Source organism: Suricata suricatta, chromosome 4 (genome assembly GCF_006229205.1).
Source record: "Suricata suricatta isolate VVHF042 chromosome 4, meerkat_22Aug2017_6uvM2_HiC, whole genome shotgun sequence".
Taxonomy (NCBI): Eukaryota; Metazoa; Chordata; class Mammalia; order Carnivora; family Herpestidae; genus Suricata; species Suricata suricatta.
The window spans coordinates 94,293,789-94,317,006 of NC_043703.1; the positions used below are offsets into that span (position 1 = coordinate 94,293,789).

Below are 23,218 nucleotides of genomic sequence, written 5' to 3' on the forward strand. Positions count from 1 at the left end.
GGAAAGTACTGGGATCCGGCTGGGTCATCCCCTAGATAGGCCGAACGTGCACCAAAACAAATGAAGAATTTAGAAGCCGTATTAATTTTGACACACGTGGAAGTATTGTGTGGAGACGAGAAAGATGTTAGGATAAAGTGTCTCTTCTGTTGACGATTCCATGGGAGGATGGGACACCGTAGTTTTTTCGCCGTTGAGAGTGAGACTAGATAGGCCTTGAGCTTGCCCTGGACTGGGCTATACCGCCACGATTGTGGGGAAGCCGGCCGAGAGGTGTCCTCGCTCTCCGAGCAGTTCGGTGGTGTTCCACGGCTTGGTTGGCCTTTTGTCGGAGAAGCGGGCGACATTTTGAAAAGCTCCTATTTGCTCTTATCCCAGGTATTGTATTAGGTCCATAAATGTAATGGTAGCCGTTTGAAAGGATTAAAAAATAGCAGTTTAGAAAAAACTCATTCAAGATTGGGATGTTGGTTAGTGGTTCTGAGTAATACAAATGGCTTGAGGTTTAGGTGCCCTATAGATTTTCAAAAGTCTAAGTGTAATTAAAGTTAACAGTGTTCCCTTCCTTTAAGTGACCCTTTAAGGTAGTTTATATAGCTGTGTGAAGAGTAGTAGGGTATGCCTCTGGCTTAAAGATTTTTGGGGGTCCATTTTTTTTTTCCTCCTTAAGTTTATGTATATTGAGAGGGAAAGAATGGGTGTTCGAGTGGGGAAGGGGCAGAGAGAATCCCAAGCTGCGCCGAGCCGGATCATGACTTGAGCGGAAATCAAGAGCCTCAGTAAGGCTCAACTGACTGAGCCACACAGGCGCCCCTTGAGTTTTCTTTTTGAGAAATAGACCCTGGAGCAGCTCTGAAAAGGGTACCTTACTCTCTGTAAGGGAAATTTACATTTATAAAGGAAGCCTCCGGGAGTAAGGACGTCTCCTGCTTTGAATCAGGAAGAGGAAAACTAAATGTGGGTAAGATCTTTCTAATGGAGATGGTTCTGACTTAAATCTGCATAACAACTATAACCCTTGTTGGCTGTTCTTTCCCTGGTAGCCCTTCCTTACCTGTCCCTCTTGCCACCCCTCCTCCATCTTTCTTTTGTCTCTAGTTGCAGGTGGTATTTAAGGTGGCGACTTGGGCGGTCTCTGAGAGAACTGTGTTCCTTAGTATCTCCAGTGTATACAGGAGGTATACATGTTAATAAACTTATTTGGTTTTCTTTCGTTAATCTTTCATTACTGGGGGTCTCAGCCAAGAACTCAAAAGGATAGAGGAAAAACATTTCCTCCCCTAACATGTGCATCTTCCATAACAGATTGTTTTTCATAAATTTTCCATCATTGTGAGAAATGCAAGATTTGTTATTTATTTGAACATGAGTTGATTATTCTTGGATCCATGCTAAAAGGATGCATTTATTGTTTGGTTGTGTTTTATGTATTGAAAAGTACATGCTCTTTTTTGAGGTCTGAATTCAGGCTGGTAAAGACATGACATTGTATACACTTGACCACCTGCTAAAGGGACTGTTTACAGAGTATTCGAGAAAGATGGGCATTTGATACTAAGCTTCTAAGGAGACTCAGTAGATAGATTTACCATCTTCATTCAACAAATGCCCGTGTACCTGCTCTGCCAGGCACAGTAGTAGGCATTGTGGATCCTGGATACACCCTTGAATAGAAGAAGCAAAAGGGTAATTCTCAGAGCAGGAGCAGAGTGTATGAGCTCTGTGAGCTTTGGTCAGGGAAGAGGGTATACACGTGTCAGCTCTTGGGGTGAAACCCAGGAGACAGGAGTTAGCTAGGCTATGGTGGGAGTGAGGGGGTGTTAGGAAGCTGGTTCAGGAAGAAGGTCCTGCTAATTGTGGATTGAAGGAAAGGAGACCGGAAGTTGAGCATCTCTTAATGTTGATCATACACATTTCTTCTTGGAGTCAGGTGTTCCTGTTATGCTGGTTTTGCTTTTTTCCCTAGCTCTTTGCCACTGGTGTGTGATGTGAAGTCTTTTTCCCCCCTGAGTTGTCCTTTTCACTCAGTTTATGTATTACACCTTTGGAACAGACATTAACTGTAATGTCAAGTTTTTTAATCTTTTTCTTTATGGCCGATGCTTCTATAGGTTTTATTTAAGAAATCCATGGCGGGGACGCAACTGTGTGGCTCAGTTGGTTAAGTGTCCGACTTCAGCTCAGGTCATGATCTCACAGTTTGTGGGCTCGAGCCCCATGTCAGGCTCTGTATTGACAGCTAGCTCAGAACCTGGAGCCTGTCTTCGGGTTTTGTGCCTCCCTCTCTCTCTGACCCTACCCTGCTCTTGCTATCTCTCTCTGTCTCTCAAAAATAAGAAACTTAAAAAAAATTTTAAATAATAAATAATAAATAAATGTTAAAATCTATAGGGGAGATTGAGGGAAGGGGGTGCTTGGCTGCTCGATTGGTGTAGAGCAGGTGACTCTTGACCTCTGGGTTGTGAGTTCAATGAATGCCCCACAGTAAGTAGAGATTACGTTTAAAAAAAAAAAAAAAAAAGGAAATCTCACTCTGGCTGAAGTGTGTTTGGTGGGAGACCACCAGTTAAGAGGCTGCTTTGATAACGGAGAGAGCCTGCGAGTAGTGGCAGTGGGGATGGGATTTAGGAGAGGAGTTGAGACACCAAGCGCCGAGTAGGCAGGAGTTGGTGATGATTCAGTTTATGGGACACAAGGGCAAGGAAGGAGTCAAGATGACGTCAGTTGGAGGTACCTGGCTCTAAGGAGGGCCTGGCCCTGCTGCTTACACTTTATTTTTTCTATAGTTGATTAGGATCATAATTGAGAGAGCTGTAATATGTAGGGCTTTTTAAAATGTGATCACTTGAACCTGGCTTTTTAAAATTATTATTGCATATGTTGGCTAGTTTTTTTTTTTTTAGAATCTCATTTCAGTGATAAAGGTCTTTCTTTGAAGTGCTGCATCACCATTCGCAGAGAGGAGTGGTCAGACCTGGCAAATCTTTTTCAAGCACCCTCGTCTGTACTAGTTGTAGGTTCTTTCCTAAGAATTTTCATAGTTAAATGTATTTGTAGCAATATACTTTACCAACTAATATCACATCAATATAATACTACTATAAGAGAATTCTACCCTTTTAAAAAATATTCTGTGGACTCAGTTCACATTACTTGTTTCAACTGATATAATTAAAATGGGTATTTAAAGATGCTCAGCTTGTCATAATTTGGTCTGTGGGAGCCTCTTTTGAGCTTTTACAACTTTTTAATATTACCTCAGGACTTTTGAAAACATTCATCCTGAGGGCTCTTCTCCCTGCCCTAAGGCATGGAATTAAGCAGCGCCACAAGGAATTTGGTTTCTTTTAACTTCCTTTAGGTTTTTTCTCATCAACGCTGTTAGGAAAACAGTAAACACCAGTTTGGAAGACAGTTTATATGGTCACCCTAGATCCTAGTGCATAAGGATGGGTGACAGCTAACCCAAGCTGAAAGAGAAGGGAAGGGCATGTGGGGTGTGCTGGGAGGCAGGGAGGTGTCACAGGGGGCTTGGCATTCATTGCTCTGGTTACTTCTCTTTTCTCAGTACTTCATTTAGTCATTTGAGGGCAGAGGAAGTCTGCTCTAATGGTCCACCTTGAGAGTTAGGTGCAGACCCTGAGAGCTGATTTCTAAAGTTGGTTTCAGACTGTTTTTTGTTATATGCACAAGTTTCTGTTTCTGCACATGCACAATGTTTATATGCACAACTTTGTTGACATCTTTTATTGTTTATAGAACCTGAATTCTAGCAGTGCTTTGGTACCTTTTTTTTTTTTAAGTAGCCCGCTAAAGAAGTTGATTATAAATTTTGAGGCACAATTAATAATTGACACCAAAATTATGGCCTAAAAAGAAAGCAGAAACGATGTGATTTTAAAGTACAGTGTAAAGATCTGTTCAACCTATGTGTAGCTTTATGGAGTCATTTCTCCATGGAGTTTTTTGGTTTTTTTTTAATCCGCTTTATGCCCAAAGTGGGGCTCTAATTCATGACCCTGAGGTCAAGAATTGCATACTGTACTGACTGAGACAGCTTGATGCCCAAGTTGTCTGAAGGCTTTTATATTTATTTTTCTGAGCTGTCCGTTTTTCCTTTTTTTTACTTCTGTATTTAGAATCCCAAGAATATCAAACACAAGATATATTAACATTTTTGGGGTGCCTGCTGGCTCAGTGGAAAGAGCTCATGGTCTCAGGGTCGTGAGTTTGAGTCCCATATTGAGTGTAGAAGTTACTTAAATATATTAACACTTTACAAACATGTATAAAGTCATAATTGGATTAAAAATTTTTTGTATTTTAGAGAGAGAGAGAGAGAGAGAGAGCTAGAGCGCACAGAGGAGGGGCAGAGAGAGAGGGAGACACAGAATCCAAAGCAGGCTCCAGGCTCTGAGCTGTCAGCACAGAGCCTAGCATGGGGATTGAACTCATGAACTGCAAGATCATGACCTGAGCTGAAGTTAGACTCTCAACCTACTTAGCCACCCATGCACCCGATTTGGATCTTATTTATAAGTATATTGCAAGATAGAATTCCAATATTTACTTTGGCTTTTCAGCTTGGGCTTTAGGAAGAGCCAGTGTATTTTATGTTATAAAATGTTTAAATGTGAGGCGACATTTTGGCCTAGATATTTTCAAATTTGATTTGCATAAGGCTAACAATTCTTGTTAATACAGTTATATGTAAAGAGAAAGATGTTAAGATGGTCAGAAAATGTAGCCAAATATTGAAAGTATAGTTAACACATGACTGGTGGGTAAAGTTTTTAAGTAGAGCCAGTGAAGTAGGTAGATGTGATTTTTATAGGGTTATCAGGCTCTTATAAATACCAGCGTATGAAAGACTGGCAGGTATTCAAATTCTAGCATTCCAGCTGTGGTCCCCACGATTGCATTGTATTTCCATATTTTAAAAGACTGTATGTAATGTTGGTAGGAAAACCTGAATATTTGCATGGATTAAAATATATGTTTATTTTGGTATTCTTTGGAAACTACACAACCGCTAAGAGATTTTTATTTTATTTTGAGATTAAATTTTAAAATTACCTTAAACAATGCGAGTTTACCCACAAAATTAATATATTTAATAAGAACTCTGTTAGCATTAAATGAAGAAAAATTTTAATTGAAATGTTTAAAATACTTAGTTTTATTACACAGTATACAACAGTATATTTTATTACCTGCTTAGTTCAGTTCTGTTGTTGGCTAGAAACCACGGTCTCCTGGGCCAGAATTTTTAAAGTGTCTCTTTTAGCATTAAAGGAACAGTGCATATAACAAAACGTTTTAGCCTTCGCATTTTATAGTGTACTGCCAATTCCTAACAGCAGAAAAGTTAGATTGTGTGTAAGATTCTGTAAGTATAGGTTATTATATTTAGGGTGTGGTGGTGCTGAAAAACAAGTTGAACAGTTAATTTTAACTTTACAGATAAAGGAGTTTATTTCAGAACTGATCATTGTAATGAGCTTTTCATACTTTTTTTTCCTCCAGTAAGTATGGGTATTTGCCTTTCAAAATAAACTTAAAGATATTAACATTTTTAAAGTTAATTTATTTACTTTGAGAGAGAGAGTGCATGAGCAGGAGAGGAGCAGAGGGAGAGGGAATCCCAAGCCCGCGCACGGGATCAGCGCAGAGCCTGATGTGGCGCCGCCTCAAGAGCTGTGAGATCATGACCTCAGCCAGAATCAAGAGTTGGATGCCTAATTGACTGAGCCACCCAGGCGCCCACAACATTAAATTTTTAAATTCATTGCTTGGAAAAGTATCTTTTTAATCATTTTTGAAACTTTTGAACACCATTGTACAGTTTGGTTTACAATTTGCACTACTTTTGTATAAATGGCAGTTAATAACTTGAGTCTTAGTTCTAGTTACTTCCTTTGGGATAAAATTATAATGACCTTATGTTAAAACAGTAATATTTTATTACACAGTAACTTTAGGTATAAAACTAAAATCTTTCTCCACGTCTTTTGGGTCTCAGAAACTCGAGTTACTCTTAATTGAGGATAGAAAGGAGCTTTAAGGAGGCAGGTACGGCCATCTCATTTTTTGCTCAGGAATTTTGCTCTAGTCATGGCAGTTTCTCTGGGAGCCCATAAGACCACCGAGACTCCTGCAGTGCTCTGTTGCCTCATCCCTGGCAAGACAGAATTCTGGGTTTGAGGCATCCTGTTCCCTGGAACTTCAAATGTACTATCAAGATGGGCGCCTTGGGTGGCTCAGTTGGTTAAGTGTCCGACTCTTGATTTTGGCTCAGGTCATGATCTCGTTTGTGGGATAGAGCCCCATATCGGGCTCTGTGCTAACAGTGTAGAGCCTGCTCTGGATTTAGAGTCTGTCTGTCTGTCTCTTTCTCTCTGCCCTTCCCCCTGCTTGTGTTCTCTGTCTTTAAATAAACAAACTTTAAAAAATGTAGTGCTAATATGTGTCAGTCTCTTAGGCACTAACTCCATTCTTGAGAATAAGACACAGATGTAATGAAACGGCTGGTGTCCAGTTCAGCCCTTAGTCTTTGCCCTGCATAACTCCGTTTACACAGGCAAGGAAAATAGTTGTCTTTTACAAAACAAGAACACTTTTTTTTTTTTTTAAGATTTTATTTTTTTAAGTAATCTCCATACCCAGTGTGAAACTCAGAACCTCAAGGTCAAGAGTTTCATGTTCTAAGGACAGCCAGCCAGGGGCCCCAAACCAAGAACACTGTGTAAACCTCACTTCCTATGGTCAGGCTCAGGGCTCATCTACATATATTGAATAACTTCAGTACACAAGGGAGGAACCGCCTCAAACTAGCCAGGGATGGCATTTAGGCTTTGCAACAAACACCAAAACCTTACCTGAGTTTCCATCTTTTAAGGCATTCAGGTGCCTCTGAGAAGGGCAGCCAGGCTGGCAGACAGGTATCCCTACTGGTCTCCTTTTCAGAAAAATCTGTACAGTTTGAAGCCTGATGTCTCAGGACTATACAGCCAGAAATGTACTTCGTGAGGGGAGACCTGTTCATTGAAATAACAATGCATTTGCTCTTTGGCCAATCTTCTAAAAATCACTGCCAGGGTTCAGAACTGATAGTGTCTTTACAAAGACAAAAGCCCTCCTTGAGTAGCAAAAATGGAAGTCCAGCTTTAGGGTAGTCCCAGGTACTCTGGTACAAAGAAAACTTGTGGTTTTCTGATCCCTTGTTGATAGGCTTTGTGGTTAGTGGCTGCCTGGTTGCAGTTAAGGGAAAGGCTGCCTCACGGAAGGAAGGTTTGTAAACAAACCGTTCTGCGTGGCTCTAAAGGTCTTTGTCTCCGGTTAATGGATGCTAGTAACCAAGAAGCACTTACAGTAGAACTTTGAAATTGTACAGTCACAGCTTCCTGTTTGAAGATGACCTATGTGGTGAGCTTGATGGCATTATTTATAGCTTTGTGCTTGTGAAAGTTGCTATAGATTTAAGAATGCACATACTGTAAAGCCCCTGAGAAAAGTCCCAGCTGAAGCCATGCTGTTGTTTCTCTTTTAATTGTCTAGCCTAGGGGTTTCCATATGCACATTTTTGAAGAAAGGGATGAATAATTTTGTGATGGGGTGGGCCTGAACAAAATGGCCCCAGTTGACTAATGGAAACTATTCTAAAATGTTCCTGTTTGTAATATTTCTTTAACTTTTGCAGTTACTCAGTGAAATCTTCTAAGCAAGAAAATCTTGGTATATAGTACTTGAGCAGAATTCATCAGCTGTTGTGGCCTCTTCATCACTGAGGGACTCTGCTGTAGTCTTTATTTTTATATAAAGTTTTCATTTTAATTCTAATTAGTCGCCGTACAGTGTTAGGTTTGCTGTAGCCTTTAAGCTAGATTCTTCTCTTCCTTACCCTCCCCTCCTTTCCCTTGAAACCTTCAGGACCAAATCAGATTTTGTTAAGATTGAATTTCTGGTTTTGCATCTACAGGCATATGTACTCATTACTTCAGGCACATTAGGCACTTTGCTGACATTTTCCGTAAAACTAGATTCTCAGGGGTGAAGGATGGTAGTGTGCTAGGTAGCTTTTGGAATGTTTGGAATACGTAGAAGCTTAACTGGATGGAGTCTGATTCCAAACAGAGTCTAATGAGGTAATATTTACTATCACTAGCAAATTACATAGTATGTTTGGTATACGTACTCTATTGTGGTGTGCAGGTGTGGTGCATTATAATTTGGAGAGAATGTACAATGAGTCTGTGCCTTGTTCTTCCCATCAGTATTCTACCAGAATTTTGCCATAGTTTTTAAATGAATGATTCTGGAAAGTTTCTCACCTTAATACCAGAATTCATTATATTTGTGTTTTTCTTATTAGTTTAACAAGCATTGTGATATCTGCTTATGTTTTTTAAAATGACTTGAACATCTGATTTTTAAAAAATCATTAATTCTAGAATTTTTATTATTAAATAATATTAATGCCAGAAGACTTCATAGGAATGTTAATGATGCCTTCCTTGGGATTGCTTTTATTTGTAGGTAATTGCCTTGAATGCAGCTTAACCAAATATTAACCAAATTATATATTTCCTTTTGGCAACAGTTCTTGTGACTTCTCACCAGGCGATTTGGTTTGGGCCAAGATGGAGGGTTACCCCTGGTGGCCTTGCCTGGTTTATAACCACCCTTTTGATGGAACGTTCATCCGCGAGAAAGGGAAGTCTGTCCGAGTTCATGTACAGTTTTTTGATGACAGCCCAACAAGGGGCTGGGTTAGCAGAAGGCTGTTAAAGCCGTATACAGGTAAGGGAGTCTGCTCTGTGAGAGAGCGAGTGTGCAAGAGAGCGAGCACGCATGCATGTGAGCACAAGTGTCTGCATCTCCTATAGAGTGAAAGTAGTGTATTTTATGCCAATAAATTGCAGAGGTGGCGGGGAATGCTTCCGGCATGGGAAAAGGATAAGATAGATGGGGAAAGTAGAAGATGCTGTAGCTGGCCTTCAGCAGGTTTGTTATATAGAGTGGAATTTTTATTTCTCTTTTTGGTTGACTTATGGCAGTATCATGCCTTTAAAGGAAAAATGTTTTCATGATTGGATCTCATTTGGACCGAGATAACAAATTCAGGTATGAAAAAGGTAAATTGACATTTTTTAAAAAATTTTTTTAAAATTTATTTTTGAGAGACTGACAGTGTGAGCGGGGGAGGGTTAGAGAGAGAGGGAGACACAGAATGTGAAGCAGGCTCCAGGCTGTGAGCTGTCAGCACAGAGCCCGATGTGGGGCTCGAACCCATGAACTGTGAGATCCTGACCTGAGCTGAAGTCGGCCGCTTAACCGACTGAGCCACCCAGGCGCCCCTAAATTGACATTTTCAAGGGTCTGTCTTCAAGGGTCCACGAGAAAGGCAGTGCAGTCAGGATACATAGCATATGTAAATCAGTGACAGTCTTTAGGACAGGTGGAGAGGCATGTTTGCCTGGCCTTCAAAGTCCCCACCTAGTAATCATATTTCTGTGGAACCATAACTTTTCTTTTTCCAGGCCCAGCTTTTTTATGGTCTAGACATCAGCATCCCTGCCTGTGTGGCCTCACTTGGGCCAAGTGAACCCTTTGAGGTTCTTGAATTATATAGTGCATGCACATTATGTTTGCAGGATTCAGTGCTTGTACATACACTTGATGATGGATAAATCCTTATCTGTTATCCCCATACTCTCCAGGCTAGGATGTTGTTGAAAGCAAGTGTTTTGGAGTCAGAACAAGAATCAATTTCCCAGGAATCTCTGGGAATCCTGCCTTTTGGTCCTAGCACCACTCATCCTGCAGGGCAAGAAGGGCATACTAAAGAAAGTTTAGTGTGCTCAGAAATCTGAGTTGCAGGACAGAAAGATAATCTGGAAATTTGGTGCATTCATCTGCACTAATCTGCTGTATAATCTTAGCCAAAAAGTGACTCTCATTCAGTCATATATAAAATGAGAGAGTTGAACTAGATGACAAATAAGATCTTTTTCTAGGACTGACTTGGAGATTCTAAACAAAGCTTTGGCAATACGACTTGAAAAATCTCAAAAATTTTACATTTATGTTGTCATTATTTTGTAAAGGCACCTCTGCATATGGCTCTTGGCCCTTTAAATTTCCAAGTCGTTGCAGTAGTGTGGATGAGAAAAAGTAGGTTTCTAATTCTTTTTTTTTGGTCTTAGGATTGTAAAGTAGTTTGCATCGGGGTTTTTTGGGGAATGATAACCAGTAGATAGCTGAGGGGTGAGTGCAGCTGCAAAAAGGCACTGGAGGAAGTTAGGAGCCATCCTCCAATGGATTTTGATCATCGTAATTTTGTAGTGTTGGTGCAGCTCTTTAGAAAAAATGGGAAATGGTACCTTTATTTTAGGCAGCCCATTAAAGTTGCAAATTCCTTGGCAATTTAGCATGTACTATTTTTGTATTCAGTAGAAAGAAGGAAATAATACAATGTATGTGTTAAATTTAGACAAATGCAGGTTTGTTTTCTAATTATATTTGGTTAGAAGATAACAGACATTCCTAGTTTGTGCCATTAGATTTGTGATCTTCTGCATCTAATCCTTTGCTCAGTGGATAGTATCATTTAAAATTTTAAATGAAAGGAGTTAAAGAAAAAGTTTTACTTGAAAACCAGACAATTTGATTTAACTTTAAAACAAAAAGCCATTCAAAATCTGAACTGGTAAAACAATTTGACAATAAAATATTACGGAGGAAAAAAAAAAGTCAAAAAAAATAAAAATTTATAATTAATTAAAAAAACAAACAAAAAAACCCCCCAAAATCTGAACTGGGGTACCCTTCCAAAATACTAGTATCCTTACCAGTAGGGTTTTGTTTGTTTTTAATAAATCCTATTTAACTAACTACGTTCGGGATAAATTAGTGTCACAGCTCTATTTAACTGATGGTGTAGTTTTTGCCTTCCTGAAGTAATTTAAAAGAAAAGTATCTTAAGCCCCTTTTACATCTCATGCCTCACCTGAAGAGGTGTGCCTTAATCTATTTAGGGCCACTTCCCAAGAGATGAGAAGAGGGATGAAGTGGTCCTGGGTGACCCAACAGTTAGGTCAACTTCAGGGAGGTAAAAAAGGTAATTTAAGTTTCACTGGTAGTTTTTCCCTGATTAATTCTTTCCTTGTAGGTTTTACTGGTCTATTATCAATCAGAAGTAATGGGACATTAAATTAAAAACTAGATTCTTATCATTAGGACACTACCAAGCCAACAGTTTTTAATTTATAAGAATAAGATTTGCTTAATAAGAAATATAAATTAAATCTAAATATAAATTTTTTAGGTTCAAAGTCGAAGGAAGCACAAAAAGGAGGTCATTTTTATAGTTCAAAGTCTGAAATACTCAGAGCAATGCAACGTGCAGATGAAGCCTTGAATAAAGACAAGATTGAGAGACTTGAGTTGGCGGTGTGTGATGAGCCCTCAGAACCAGAGGAAGAAGAAGAGATGGAGGTGGGACACTGTTAAACAGTCAGTTGTTACTTCTGTTGGGCGAGTGAGGAAAGAAGGGGTGGATATTAAAAGTGATACTCTCTTATTTACATGTTATTTGCATATATATACTTTAATATTCCTGCACATACGTCTGTGTTTCCACAGGACTATAGATTAGGTTAGATTAGACTCTCAGCAGTCATTTTGCTTAAGTTTTCCAGCTTCAGGCCTGGTGGAAGACACACTGTGTAAGAGGTAGTACCAGTTTTGGTAACAAGGAGTGAACTCAGGACAGGAAGGACCTGGTTACAAAACCGGTCATGGTGTCTGGTAGTCAGCCTCTGTAGGAGGGTGTGGTCAAGCCCTGGTAGTTACCTGGATTTATGTGCTCAATACTTTTTTTCTGTGTACTTTGTATGGATAAGAATAGAAGTTAAATAACCTTGAAATACAATCTGGGTTTCAAATGTTAATAGTCACTATTTGCGTGAATTAAATTCTGTTAAGGAACAGATAATTGGTTCATTTAAAACAAACATGGTCATTATTCTGATTTAACAAATCGGTGAGCTGTGTGCTTAAGAGATTCTATGTTTTGTTCTATTATAGATAGGGAATAAACAAGTTAATCTAATGAGTGGTATAAGAGGAGAGAAAAAGTGTTTTTAACCTTATTTTTGGACCAAGGATCATAACATTCATCAAAGGTTTAGAACTGGATGGTAATACAGAAACCATTTAGCCTCCTGTGACTGCCGGGTGTGGAAGATGCATGATACGGCTGGTTTGTGGAGGGCAAGGACTAGAACCAGTAGAGATTGTTTACTGCTTCCTTACACTAAAGAATTTATAAAGTGGGAAACTTCGTAATATGTCCATCTGTAAGAGGAGAGGTAAGCCCGGAAGAAAGACTTAAAGTTGTTTATTTCCATAGCTGACTGTCTCAGGGCATCACACATGGGCTTTTGTGATGTAAGGTCATGCTCATGGCTTCATCACTGTTTTATAGGAAAGAACTGTCATGATCGAATCACTTAGTGCTGTCATATGATACTACTGGAATTGATACTCTTTGAGAAGATAATTTCTCCTTTTTGGAGATGGGTTCTTAACAAAGGAAGTATTGAGAAATACTTCAGCAGCACTGTAATTTTCCAAGTTTTGTTTTGTATTTAAATAACTCTTTCCTTGCCTGCCAGGTAGGTGCAACTTACTCATCAGATAAGAGTGAAGATAATGAAATTGAAAGTGAAGAGGAAGTGCCACCTAAGGTGCAAGGATCTAGGCGAAGTAGCCGCCAGATAAAAAAACGAAGGGTCATATCAGACTCTGAGAGTGACATTGGTGGCTCTGATGTGGAATTCAAGCCAGATGCTAAGGAGGAAGGAAGCAGTGATGAAATAAGCAGTGGAGTAGGGGATAGTGACAGTGAAGGCCTGGACAGCCCTGTGAAAGTGGCTTCAAAGCGGAAGAAAACGGTGTCTGGAAATGGCGCTCTCAAAAGGAAAAGTTCAAGGAAGGAAATGCCCGTGGCCACCAAACGATCAACTGGCATTTCATCAGAAACGAAGAGTACTCTGAGTACTTTCTCTGCCCCTCAAAATTCTGAATCTTCAGCCCACACTGGTGGAGGTGGTGATGATGGTAGTCGCCCCACTTCCTGGTATCATGAAACTTTAGAGTGGCTTAAGGAGGAAAAGAGACGAGATCTCCACAGGAGGCGACCCGATCACCCCGATTTTGATGCATCAACCCTCTATGTGCCTGAGGATTTCCTTAATTCCTGTACTCCTGGGATGCGGAAGTGGTGGCAGATTAAGTCTCAGAACTTTGATCTTGTTATTTTTTATAAGGTGGGGAAGTTTTATGAGCTGTACCACATGGATGCTCTTATTGGAGTCAATGAACTTGGGCTGGTATTCATGAAAGGCAACTGGGCCCATTCTGGTTTCCCTGAAATTGCGTTTGGCCGATACTCTGATTCTCTGGTTCAGAAGGGCTATAAAGTAGCACGAGTAGAACAGACTGAGACCCCGGAAATGATGGAGGCACGATGCCGGAAGATGGCCCATATATCCAAGTATGACAGAGTGGTGAGGAGGGAGATCTGTAGAGTCATTACCAAGGGTACGCAGACCTACAGTGTACTGGAAGGTGACCCCTCTGAGAACTACAGTAAGTATCTTCTCAGCCTCAAAGAAAAAGAGGAGGATTCCTCTGGCCACACTCGAGTGTATGGAGTATGCTTTGTTGATACCTCACTGGGCAAGTTTTTTATAGGTCAGTTTTCAGATGATCGTCACTGTTCTAGATTTAGGACTCTAGTGGCACACTATCCTCCAGTACAAGTCTTGTTTGAGAAAGGAAATCTCTCAACAGAAACGAAGATGATTCTGAAGGGTTCATTATCCTCCTCTCTTCAGGAAGGTCTGATACCAGGCTCCCAGTTTTGGGATGCAGCCAAAACTTTGAGAACTCTCCTTGAAGAAGGATATTTTAAGGAAAAGTTAAATGAGGACAGTGGGGTGATGTTACCCCAGGTGCTTAAAGGTATGACCTCAGAGTCTGATTCTCTTGGGTTAACACCAGGAGAAAAGAGTGAATTAGCCCTCTCAGCTCTAGGTGGTTGTGTCTTCTACCTCAAAAAATGCCTTATTGATCAAGAGCTTTTATCAATGGCTAATTTTGAAGAATACATTCCCTTGGATTCTGACAGGGTTAGTGCTACAAGATCTGGTGCTGTTTTTGCAAAAACCAATCAACGGATGGTGCTAGATGCTGTAACATTAAGCAACTTGGAGATTTTCCTGAATGGAACAAATGGTTCTACTGAAGGGACCCTGCTAGAAAAGATTGATACTTGCCATACTCCCTTCGGTAAGCGGCTCCTAAAGCAATGGCTTTGTGCCCCACTCTGTAGCCCGTATGCTATCAATGATCGCCTAGATGCTATAGAAGACCTCATGGCTGTGCCTGACAAAATCTCTGATGTTGTAGACCTTCTAAAGAAGATTCCAGACCTTGAGAGGCTGCTGAGTAAAATTCATAACGTTGGGTCTCCCCTGAAGAGCCAGAACCACCCAGATAGCAGGGCTATAATGTATGAAGAAACTACATACAGCAAAAAAAAGATTATTGATTTTCTTTCTGCTCTAGAAGGATTCAAAGTAATATGTAAAATTATAGAGCTTATGGAAGAAGTCGTTGACAACTTTAAGTCTAAAATCCTTAAGCAGGTCATTACTCTGCAGACAAAAAATCCTGAGGGCCGTTTTCCTGATCTGACTGTAGAACTGAACCGATGGGATACAGCCTTTGACCATGAAAAGGCTCGAAGGACTGGACTAATTACTCCCAAAGCAGGATTTGACCCTGATTATGACCAAGCTCTTGCTGACATAAGAGAAAATGAACAGAGCCTCCTGGAATACTTGGAGAAACAGCGCAGTCGAATTGGCTGCAGGACCATTGTCTACTGGGGGATCGGTAGGAATCGTTACCAGTTGGAAATTCCAGAGAATTTCGTTACTCGTAACTTGCCAGAAGAATATGAGTTGAAATCCACCAAGAAGGGCTGTAAACGGTACTGGACCAAAACCATTGAGAAGAAGTTGGCTAATCTGATAAATGCTGAAGAGCGGAGGGACGTATCACTGAAGGACTGCATGAGGCGACTCTTCTATAACTTTGATAAAAATTACAAGGACTGGCAGTCTGCTGTTGAGTGCATCGCAGTCTTGGGTAAGACTTAGAACAAGTTTTTCCTAAAGCTTTGGTTAGTGATGCCTTCTGTCCCAGTTGCCACTGAGGTCTATCTCTGAACATAGGTAACAAGGTATAGACATCTTGATGCTTGCCTCTTCACTAGACAAAATGACTAGTTTGTCCATAGCAATTTAAGTTCATTTTTTAGCTTTATTTAATCTTGAATAATTGAACAAAAAATAAAAATATTTTTAGTACTTTTAATGAGGGCAATGTGTTTTAGATCAAATTTCCTTTTCAGTGGAGTGTTTTAGTATTTGATATTGTTTTAATTTAGTTTAACAAAAAATAGCTTAAAAAAACTACCCTATCACTACTGTAACTTTTGTGTCCTTTTTCTATTTTCAGTGCATCTCTTTACTTCATATTTCAAGATTTTAATCTTTTTTCTCTTAGCCCAAATTAACACTTTCTTTCCTGCAGTTGATTTCTCAGAGCTCTGATTTATATATTTATAATTTGGTAACCTTTTCATCTTTTTTCCTTTTTCATGGCCAACTTATTTGGAGCCTTTGCTATTTCAGTTTGTGTCTAAGAGAGAAAGACACTCACTCGCTCTCGGAAGGAGGCTCCAGGCTCTGAGCTCACAGCACAGAGCCTGATGTAGGGCTCAAAACTCAGGAGCTGTGAGACCATGACCTGAGTCAGAGGCTCAAGTGACCGAGCCACCCAGGCACCTCATTTTCCCTGTGTTTTAAAAACACAGTAAGCTCTCTTTCCTTTTCTCAAAAAAAAAACAAACAAACAAACAAAAAAAAAACCCCACAGTAAGCATAGTAACCGTTTACTCAAATTTGCAAGAAAACTATTTTGATCTGAACATGGCAGTCTAGAATGAGATGGCATCCTTTTTTTGTGGCATGTTTTTTAATTTCTTAATTTTAGGGAGAGAGTGTGTGCTAGCAGTAGAGAGGGGCAGTGGAGGAGAGAGAATCCTAAGCAGGCTCCATGTTCAGGGGCTGGATCCCACCATCCTGGCATTGTGACCTGAGCCAAAATCAAGAATTGGTTACTCAAACCGATTGAGCCACCCAGTGCCTCTGTGCCACATTTAGTCCTTAAACCAATATGGCTTTAATAGTTTAGTGGGTAATTAAAAAAAATCTTCCCTCAGTGCAGGTGTTCACAATTGGTGAATTTATTTTCATCTTAAGATTGTTTTAGATCCGGGGCGCATGGGTGGCTCCTTCCATAAAGCATCCTACTTCGGCTCAGGTCATGATCTCATGGTTCATGGGTTTGAGCCCTGTGTCAGGCTCTGTACTGACCATTCAGAGCCTGGAGCCTGCTTTGGATTCTGTGTCTCCCTCTCTCTCAAAAATAAATATTTAGAAAAACTTTTTAAAAAGTTGTTTTATATCAGTGTGCCTATTGTGAGAACATTCTGTTTTAAGAACATGTTAGCTGCATTATTAGATCAAGCAAAAGAGGTCCAGGATAGCATTTCTCCGTTGTAGCTCTTAGCTTCCCCTTGGCATTCCTCTCTGGTCTGGATGTTAGAGGACTAAATCTTCTTGACGTGTGGTTGGGGGAGGGATTTGGGGCCGAAAATGAAAGAGCTGTCATTTTATTACAAATGCTGTTATAGAAGACCCTAAAACATTTAGGCTGATGACTGACTTTAGGGCACTGAACACATTAACAAAGCATTTTACGTATTCTGGAGTGTCTCTTGGGGGGTGGGGGAACTATGTCTAAAAAGCCAGTACCACCCTCCACTGAAAAAGTTTGTTTTGTTTAGAACGTTTCTTTTTGAGAGACCCAGGGTGTGAGCTGGGGAGGGGAGAGAGGAAGACCCAGAATCTGAAGCAGGCTTTTTATTATTAATTAGTTGGGTCATTGTGCTTATCAGACCTTAAAAATGATGAGGCCTCACTTTTACCCTAACAGATGTCTTGCTGTGCTTGGCTAACTACAGTCGAGGAGGTGATGGCCCTATGTGTCGTCCAGTAATTCTGTTTCCAGATGAAGACACACACCCCTTCTTGGACCTTAGAGGGTCACGGCATCCCTGCATCACGAAGACTTTTTTTGGAGATGACTTTATTCCTAATGACATTCTAATAGGTTGTGAGGAAGAGGAGGAGGAAAGTGGCAAAGCTTATTGTGTACTTGTTACTGGACCTAATATGGGGGGCAAGTCGACACTCATGAGACAGGTAAACCTTTAAGATTTTGTAACAAAGTTATTTGTATGCTTTAGGAATATATTACATATTTAGTTACGCTCTTTTCCAGATAGCACATGAATTATACAGGGTTCAGTCACCAGCATACTAGGAAGCAAAAGAAAAAATGTCTGCCTGGTGTTATAGGGGGCATAGATTTTTAAAAGGCCAGGAAAACAATAAAAAGGCAAGGGAGATTTCAAGTTATGATGTCTAAACTTTGACTCTGAAGGTAGGTGTATTTATAATAAAAGTGCTGCAAGTTTGTCCTTCAGTTAGACTCATTTGTGGGAATGCTTATAAAAGAACCATGACTGACTTGTTCAGATAGGAAAGAAAATCTATGACCTCGAGTAACTGTTGGGAACTCTTTTAGGGAAGATAATAGATACATGAGGGGTTGGCCAGCCGTTGAGCTAAACCTGATTTACATTTTTTAAAGGGTTGTAAAAAATAATAAAAAATGTGACTGAAAATGTTTGTTGACCCCCCTGCTTTCTTGTATAATCTTATATTTAAGTTCATCAAATTTGCTAACTAGCAATCTAGTGCATTGGTTTTGAGCCCCATGTTTGTTTTTCTGTCAGGCTTCTCCAGGTGATCTTTAAAAAAATGAAAATGGGTGAGCTTGACAAAGTACAGGAGGGTTCCATCCTCACAAATTGATTGGTTTGGAATTGGTTCTAGGCATCAGCAATTTTAAAGAGCTCCCAGTTGATTCTGCTGTGGAGCATTCAAACCTCACAGGCAGAGGTTTTCAGGCCAGTTAGGCCCTAACCCTTTTGCCTTTTCTAGGCTTCACTTTGCCTTCTAAGAGCACCTAACTCCTACATAATTGTTCTTATGAAAGGTGCAGTGTGTTTATTAGCTTGGCTTACTGTCTTCTGGATATATATAGATCTGTAACTGTCTATCTGTTCTTTCCTAATACCAATTAGAAAAGACCTTTTCCTCCATCCACAGGCTGGCTTATTAGCTGTTATGGCCCAGACGGGTTGTTACGTACCTGCTGAAGTGTGTAGGCTCACACCAATTGATAGAGTATTTACTAGACTTGGTGCCTCAGACAGAATAATGTCAGGTGAGTTTTCCACCTAAGGCTTTATTATTTGACAATTCCTTTCTATTTTTTAAATGATAAACATTGTCACTTGAAATTTGCATGAGTCATTTACATTTGCTGTTTGATTTTTCTTGTGGAATGCTTTCAGACATTTGAAATCATTCTGTTTCAAGAATTGCATCATCTTTTAGTAAGATTTAACTTGGGTAGCTCATGATGGATTCAAAGACTATGAACCTTAAAGATGAATGTACTGTTTTAGGATTCTTAAAGATCTCCTGTGTGTGTGTTATAGGTGAAAGTACATTTTTTGTTGAACTGAGTGAAACAGCCAGTATACTTACACATGCAACAGCACATTCTCTGGTGCTTGTGGATGAATTAGGTAAGACATTACAATTTCCATTTGAAGGCTATTTTAAAAACTTTGGTACAAAGAATTATTTTCCTTGAAGACGGTTGACAGGACAATTCTTTAAAAAACTTTGAATGAACTCACCTTTGTGCCACAGTTCATAGTTGGAGGTAAAAAGATAATGCGAAAAAGTTTTCAGATTATTATGACCAAGGCTCTAGATCTCTTAATCCTATTAAAATATAGTTACAATTGGAGGAGAATATTTAAGAAGAAACCAATAGGACATTCTGAATATCAGTGGTACCTGAAACAGTATAGTATGCTTTAAATAAATGTACCCCACTCCCAGGACTGCTAAGTGAGACCCTATAGGGCCTATTATTTGGATGCATTAATTGAGGTTACTGTTCAAGCTTGGGTTTTTTTTTTCCCCCCACTGTAAGGAGTATCCTTTTTGTTATTAGGCAGATGCATAATTTATGCCTGTTTTACTTCCATAGGAAGAGGTACTGCAACATTTGATGGAACAGCTATAGCAAATGCAGTTGTTAAAGAACTTGCTGAGAACATAAAGTGTCGTACGTTGTTTTCTACCCATTACCATTCATTAGTAGAAGATTATTCTCAAAATGTTGCAGTGCGCCTGGGACACATGGTATGTGTAAAATGCTTATGCAAAAGGTTAGATTTTTTTGAGGGAATCAAGTCAGGTACTTCCATTACTACTACTAGCACATGAATAAAACAAAGTATTTTCTTTTTTTTAGGCATGCATGGTAGAAAATGAATGTGAGGATCCCAGCCAGGAGACCATTACTTTCCTCTATAAATTCATTAAGGGAGCCTGTCCTAAAAGCTATGGCTTTAATGCAGCAAAGCTTGCGAATCTTCCAGAGGAGATCATTCAGAAGGGACATAGAAAAGCAAGAGAATTTGAGAAGATGACTCAATCACTGCGATTATTTCGGTAATTATACTTGGATATAATTTTGCCATGCAGCTGACCTTATCAAAAAACCAAGGGGGGGATGGTTGATATGAACTAATTTGTTTTTTTTTTTTTAATTTTAAGGGAAGTTTGCCTGGCTAGTGAAAGGTCGACTATAGATGCTGAAGCTGTCCCTAAGTTGCTGACTTTGATTAACGAATTCTAGACTACATTGGAAGCTTTGAGTTGACTTTTTGACAAAGGTGGTAAATTCAGACAACATTATGATCTAATAAACTTTATTTTTTAAAAATGACCATTTTTCCATTTTCTTTCTAGGAAATTAAACCCTTTTAATTCTTATCTACCTTCTACATAATGGTTATTGAATACTCCACAATATATTAAGTCTAGATGTTATGGTACATGCATACACTTTCAGGCTGTTTATACCCACTGTCACCAATACACATAAATGGGGGGGGGAAGCTATGAAACTGTATAGGGCTGTATATATACTTGTCTCAGCTTAATGCAGGAAATGTTTTTAATTTCCAGCAGTTTGTCTAAACTGTTCAAAAAAAAACTATGAACAGAGTTCAAATACAGGACTGTTTTGAAGAGACTTTCTAAAGTGTACTTTAAAACATAGTAGTTTTTACCTTTCACAAAACTGAGTTACAAGAATACTTTTGTTTTACAGTGCATCCCTTCCTAGGAAGTCTCATTAAAACACTCACTTTTTCTAGGGGTGATTTTGAATGCTGCACAGGGAAGGGAAGGAAATAATAGTCTTAACTTTTCTTAAAGGATACCAGAAACATTGCTGGATATAATTTAAGATTAGTGTTTTCTCTTTCATAGAAAGAACGTACATACTGGGACATGAGTACAGTTACAGCAAGTCTAGGTGTGCTAACAAAACAGGGCACATTCAAGTACAAGAAGATTTGCTTGAAATTAAAAACAAACTACATGAGATTAAAGCATTAAAATCATATTTCTCAATCTGAATACATGTTAAAAAAAATCAAAAGAAACGCAGAAGTGCTAGCTCACATTTTTACCATATTACAAAAGCAATTGGTACCCATGTCCATAAAGGCAGCAACAAAGCTGCTTGTCTATTGAAGAGTACTACTGCAAATTGGACTGCATTCAATGCTAGTTGTAAAAACACCAGCTTTTTTTCAGAAGTTGGTATCTGTACAAAATTGCAGCTTATTTCTTCACTTCTGTCCCTTCAAAAGTCTTTACACAGTAATGCTAAAACACCCAGCTTTGAGATCCTGAGTCAATATATTGCCACTTTCTTTTTGGTAGCTTGAGCTTCATAGTGTCTACTGACCTCGTGTATCCATTTTTAATACAGTCTCTTCCTGTAGCATGGGCAAATATTTTAAATCTTCTTCCAAAAAAAAGTTTTAAGTTATGATGTTAGAATGGCAGGACTTTTTCTTTAGGGAAGGAATTCAGTTGTGCTGCAATGTATTAGATTCTATAGGTGGAGCAGAGTCATATAGTGTATCTGTATCATGTGTAGGCTCACCAGCTAATGTACAAGGATTAGACAGTGTTCCAGCACCACAGTCACAGAAAAACCTAAAGCAAAATGAAAACCCAAAAATTAGGAAAGTGAGGGGGAAAATAAGTGGGTAACAGAGCAAGCAAGCGTGCTACATACCTATCGTGTCTAATAAATTCTACATCATGTCCCTGATGGCACTTCTTAATGCAGTTCACACATATGGCATTTCGATCTGTGGTGTTACAAGTGTGACATCTAAAAAGCAAAAGCATAGATTATTTTTCTTGGACATACTTCCTCAAAATATAGTATTTTATCCTGTGACCTCTGGTTTATGAGGAAAGAGGACCAAAACCAAAATTTTTGTGGTCCCACCCCAGATTAATTCTCCAGAAGGACTTCAATATAGTAAGTGAATCTTTTGTTCTATATCTTCTGAAGAAAAACATCTGAATTGCAATTTAACCTATCAAAGTCTGTATTGAATCACCTTGGGGGAAAAGAGAGTAAAAAACCACTCCGTGACTAGGATATATGGAACACTTAAGGACAGCTTTGAAACTCCTAGGCAACTAGGCAAACAATGTAAGCATTGGTTCCACCTTTCTAGTGCTGTAAGGTAAACTTCAGGTATTTTGTCATATTTATGATCCCCAACAGAATACTCAAGTAGACTGATCACAGAACTCAATGTAGACAAAAAGTTGTTATATTCTCTTTCCACTGGCAAATGCCCAATTTCCTCTACCTCAAGAAAAATCTAAAAATGTAGGTCTTGCTAGTTTAGAAAAAAACACCACACACAGGAAAAAAATCACAATCTCCCCCTTTCCAAGATTCACAAGTAATTTAGAACTATACCTGTAGAAATCATGCATGGGATAACTGGTATAACTTGATATTTTATATAAACATTGGCCTCTACTAACAGCCTTTTCTATGGCATCTTGATTGTTCATTATTTTGTTATCTGTAATAAAAGAAAAAAATAAGTAAAATTCTAGAGGAAAAAGACAACATAAAAATACAGATTAGAAGACAGGATAAAAATATTATTCTAATAGAAGAGTCACTTTAGATCTTTAACAAAGGCTAACCAATTGAGTAAGACAGCTTAAAGAATTTTCCTTGTATAAGAGAACAAGCTGAAACTTAGAAAGTAGTTGAGTTACAGTTAACTTGGTAGATTGACAGAGGAATCAAATAACAATGGCTTCTGATAACCATTATTTTTTCATGGCGTATTTTCTGTATTTATAGGTAGAGCAAACTCCAACATACCTTTCATTGTCACATTAACACCAGATGCTAAAAATAAGCCTCCAAACCGGTTATTAAAAATCTGATTGCCTTCTAGTGTTGCAGTTGCATGATTTGTAATTTCAATACCTGAAGTAAAATTTACAAACAGTAGATACATCACATACAGTTTCTTAAAAGAAACCTGCAATATAGCAAATATAAACTAATTCTTTTACTTTAACATCTCAAGAATAAGATGAAATGTTTGAGAGTCCTTGAGAAAAACATTTGTTTCCCACTGTTAGCAGTCGACTCCTTGCTAAAAGAAGGAATAGGACAGTTGGTTCATAACTTACTACTTTCTTTACAAACTAAGTAGAAGAGGATAAATGCCCAGAAGTATGTTTAGGTAGCCATTAAGCTGTACATATGAAGAAAAAAGGAGCTGGATGGCTATTTGAGATGAAAATAATCATCCTCTTCATTGGCAAAAGGCTGAAGTGTACTCCTAGTACCTTGTGAGGCCAGAAGGTTTAAGTTGATCTGTGCTCCAAAGGGCGGTCGTACAAGCCTGCATTCTGCCCCTTAATGTTTCACAATTAACTACCAAACACCAAGAGAGGTTTCTTAAAAGTTTGGTTTAGAGTAGTAGAATCCAGAACTTGGATTGGGGGCTCTCCTAAGCAAT

At 39.0% G+C, this 23,218-nt stretch overlaps 2 protein-coding genes across 4 annotated transcripts in view; one reads left to right on the forward strand and one right to left on the reverse strand.

Annotated features, from left to right (window-relative positions):
* MSH6 (mutS homolog 6) lies at positions 1 to 20,076 on the forward strand. 2 transcript variants are annotated; one of them, XM_029937315.1, is made up of 10 exons: positions 1 to 957; positions 8,600 to 8,799; positions 11,327 to 11,496; positions 12,678 to 15,219; positions 17,134 to 17,402; positions 18,375 to 18,492; positions 18,770 to 18,859; positions 19,333 to 19,487; positions 19,600 to 19,799; positions 19,905 to 20,076. In XM_029937315.1, the coding sequence occupies exons 2-10, from the start codon at positions 8,640 to 8,642 to the stop codon at positions 19,984 to 19,986; spliced, it is 3,786 nt and encodes a 1,261-aa protein (XP_029793175.1). In that variant the 5' UTR covers positions 1 to 957; positions 8,600 to 8,639; the 3' UTR covers positions 19,987 to 20,076. The 2 variants fall into 2 exon arrangements, with proteins under 2 accessions (XP_029793175.1, XP_029793176.1); XM_029937316.1 differs by lacking the exon at positions 18,770 to 18,859.
* FBXO11 (F-box protein 11) overlaps positions 20,043 to 23,218 on the reverse strand; it is a 24,400-nt gene continuing 21,224 nt past the window's right edge. For both annotated transcript variants that reach the window (XM_029937318.1, XM_029937317.1), the window contains exons 19-22: positions 22,570 to 22,677; positions 22,150 to 22,258; positions 21,445 to 21,543; positions 20,043 to 21,362 (exon numbers count right to left, since the gene is read on the reverse strand). In XM_029937318.1, the coding sequence (XP_029793178.1) occupies positions 21,233 to 21,362; positions 21,445 to 21,543; positions 22,150 to 22,258; positions 22,570 to 22,677 (446 nt within the window). In that variant the 3' untranslated portion in view covers positions 20,043 to 21,232. The remainder of the gene's footprint in view (positions 21,363 to 21,444; positions 21,544 to 22,149; positions 22,259 to 22,569; positions 22,678 to 23,218) is intronic.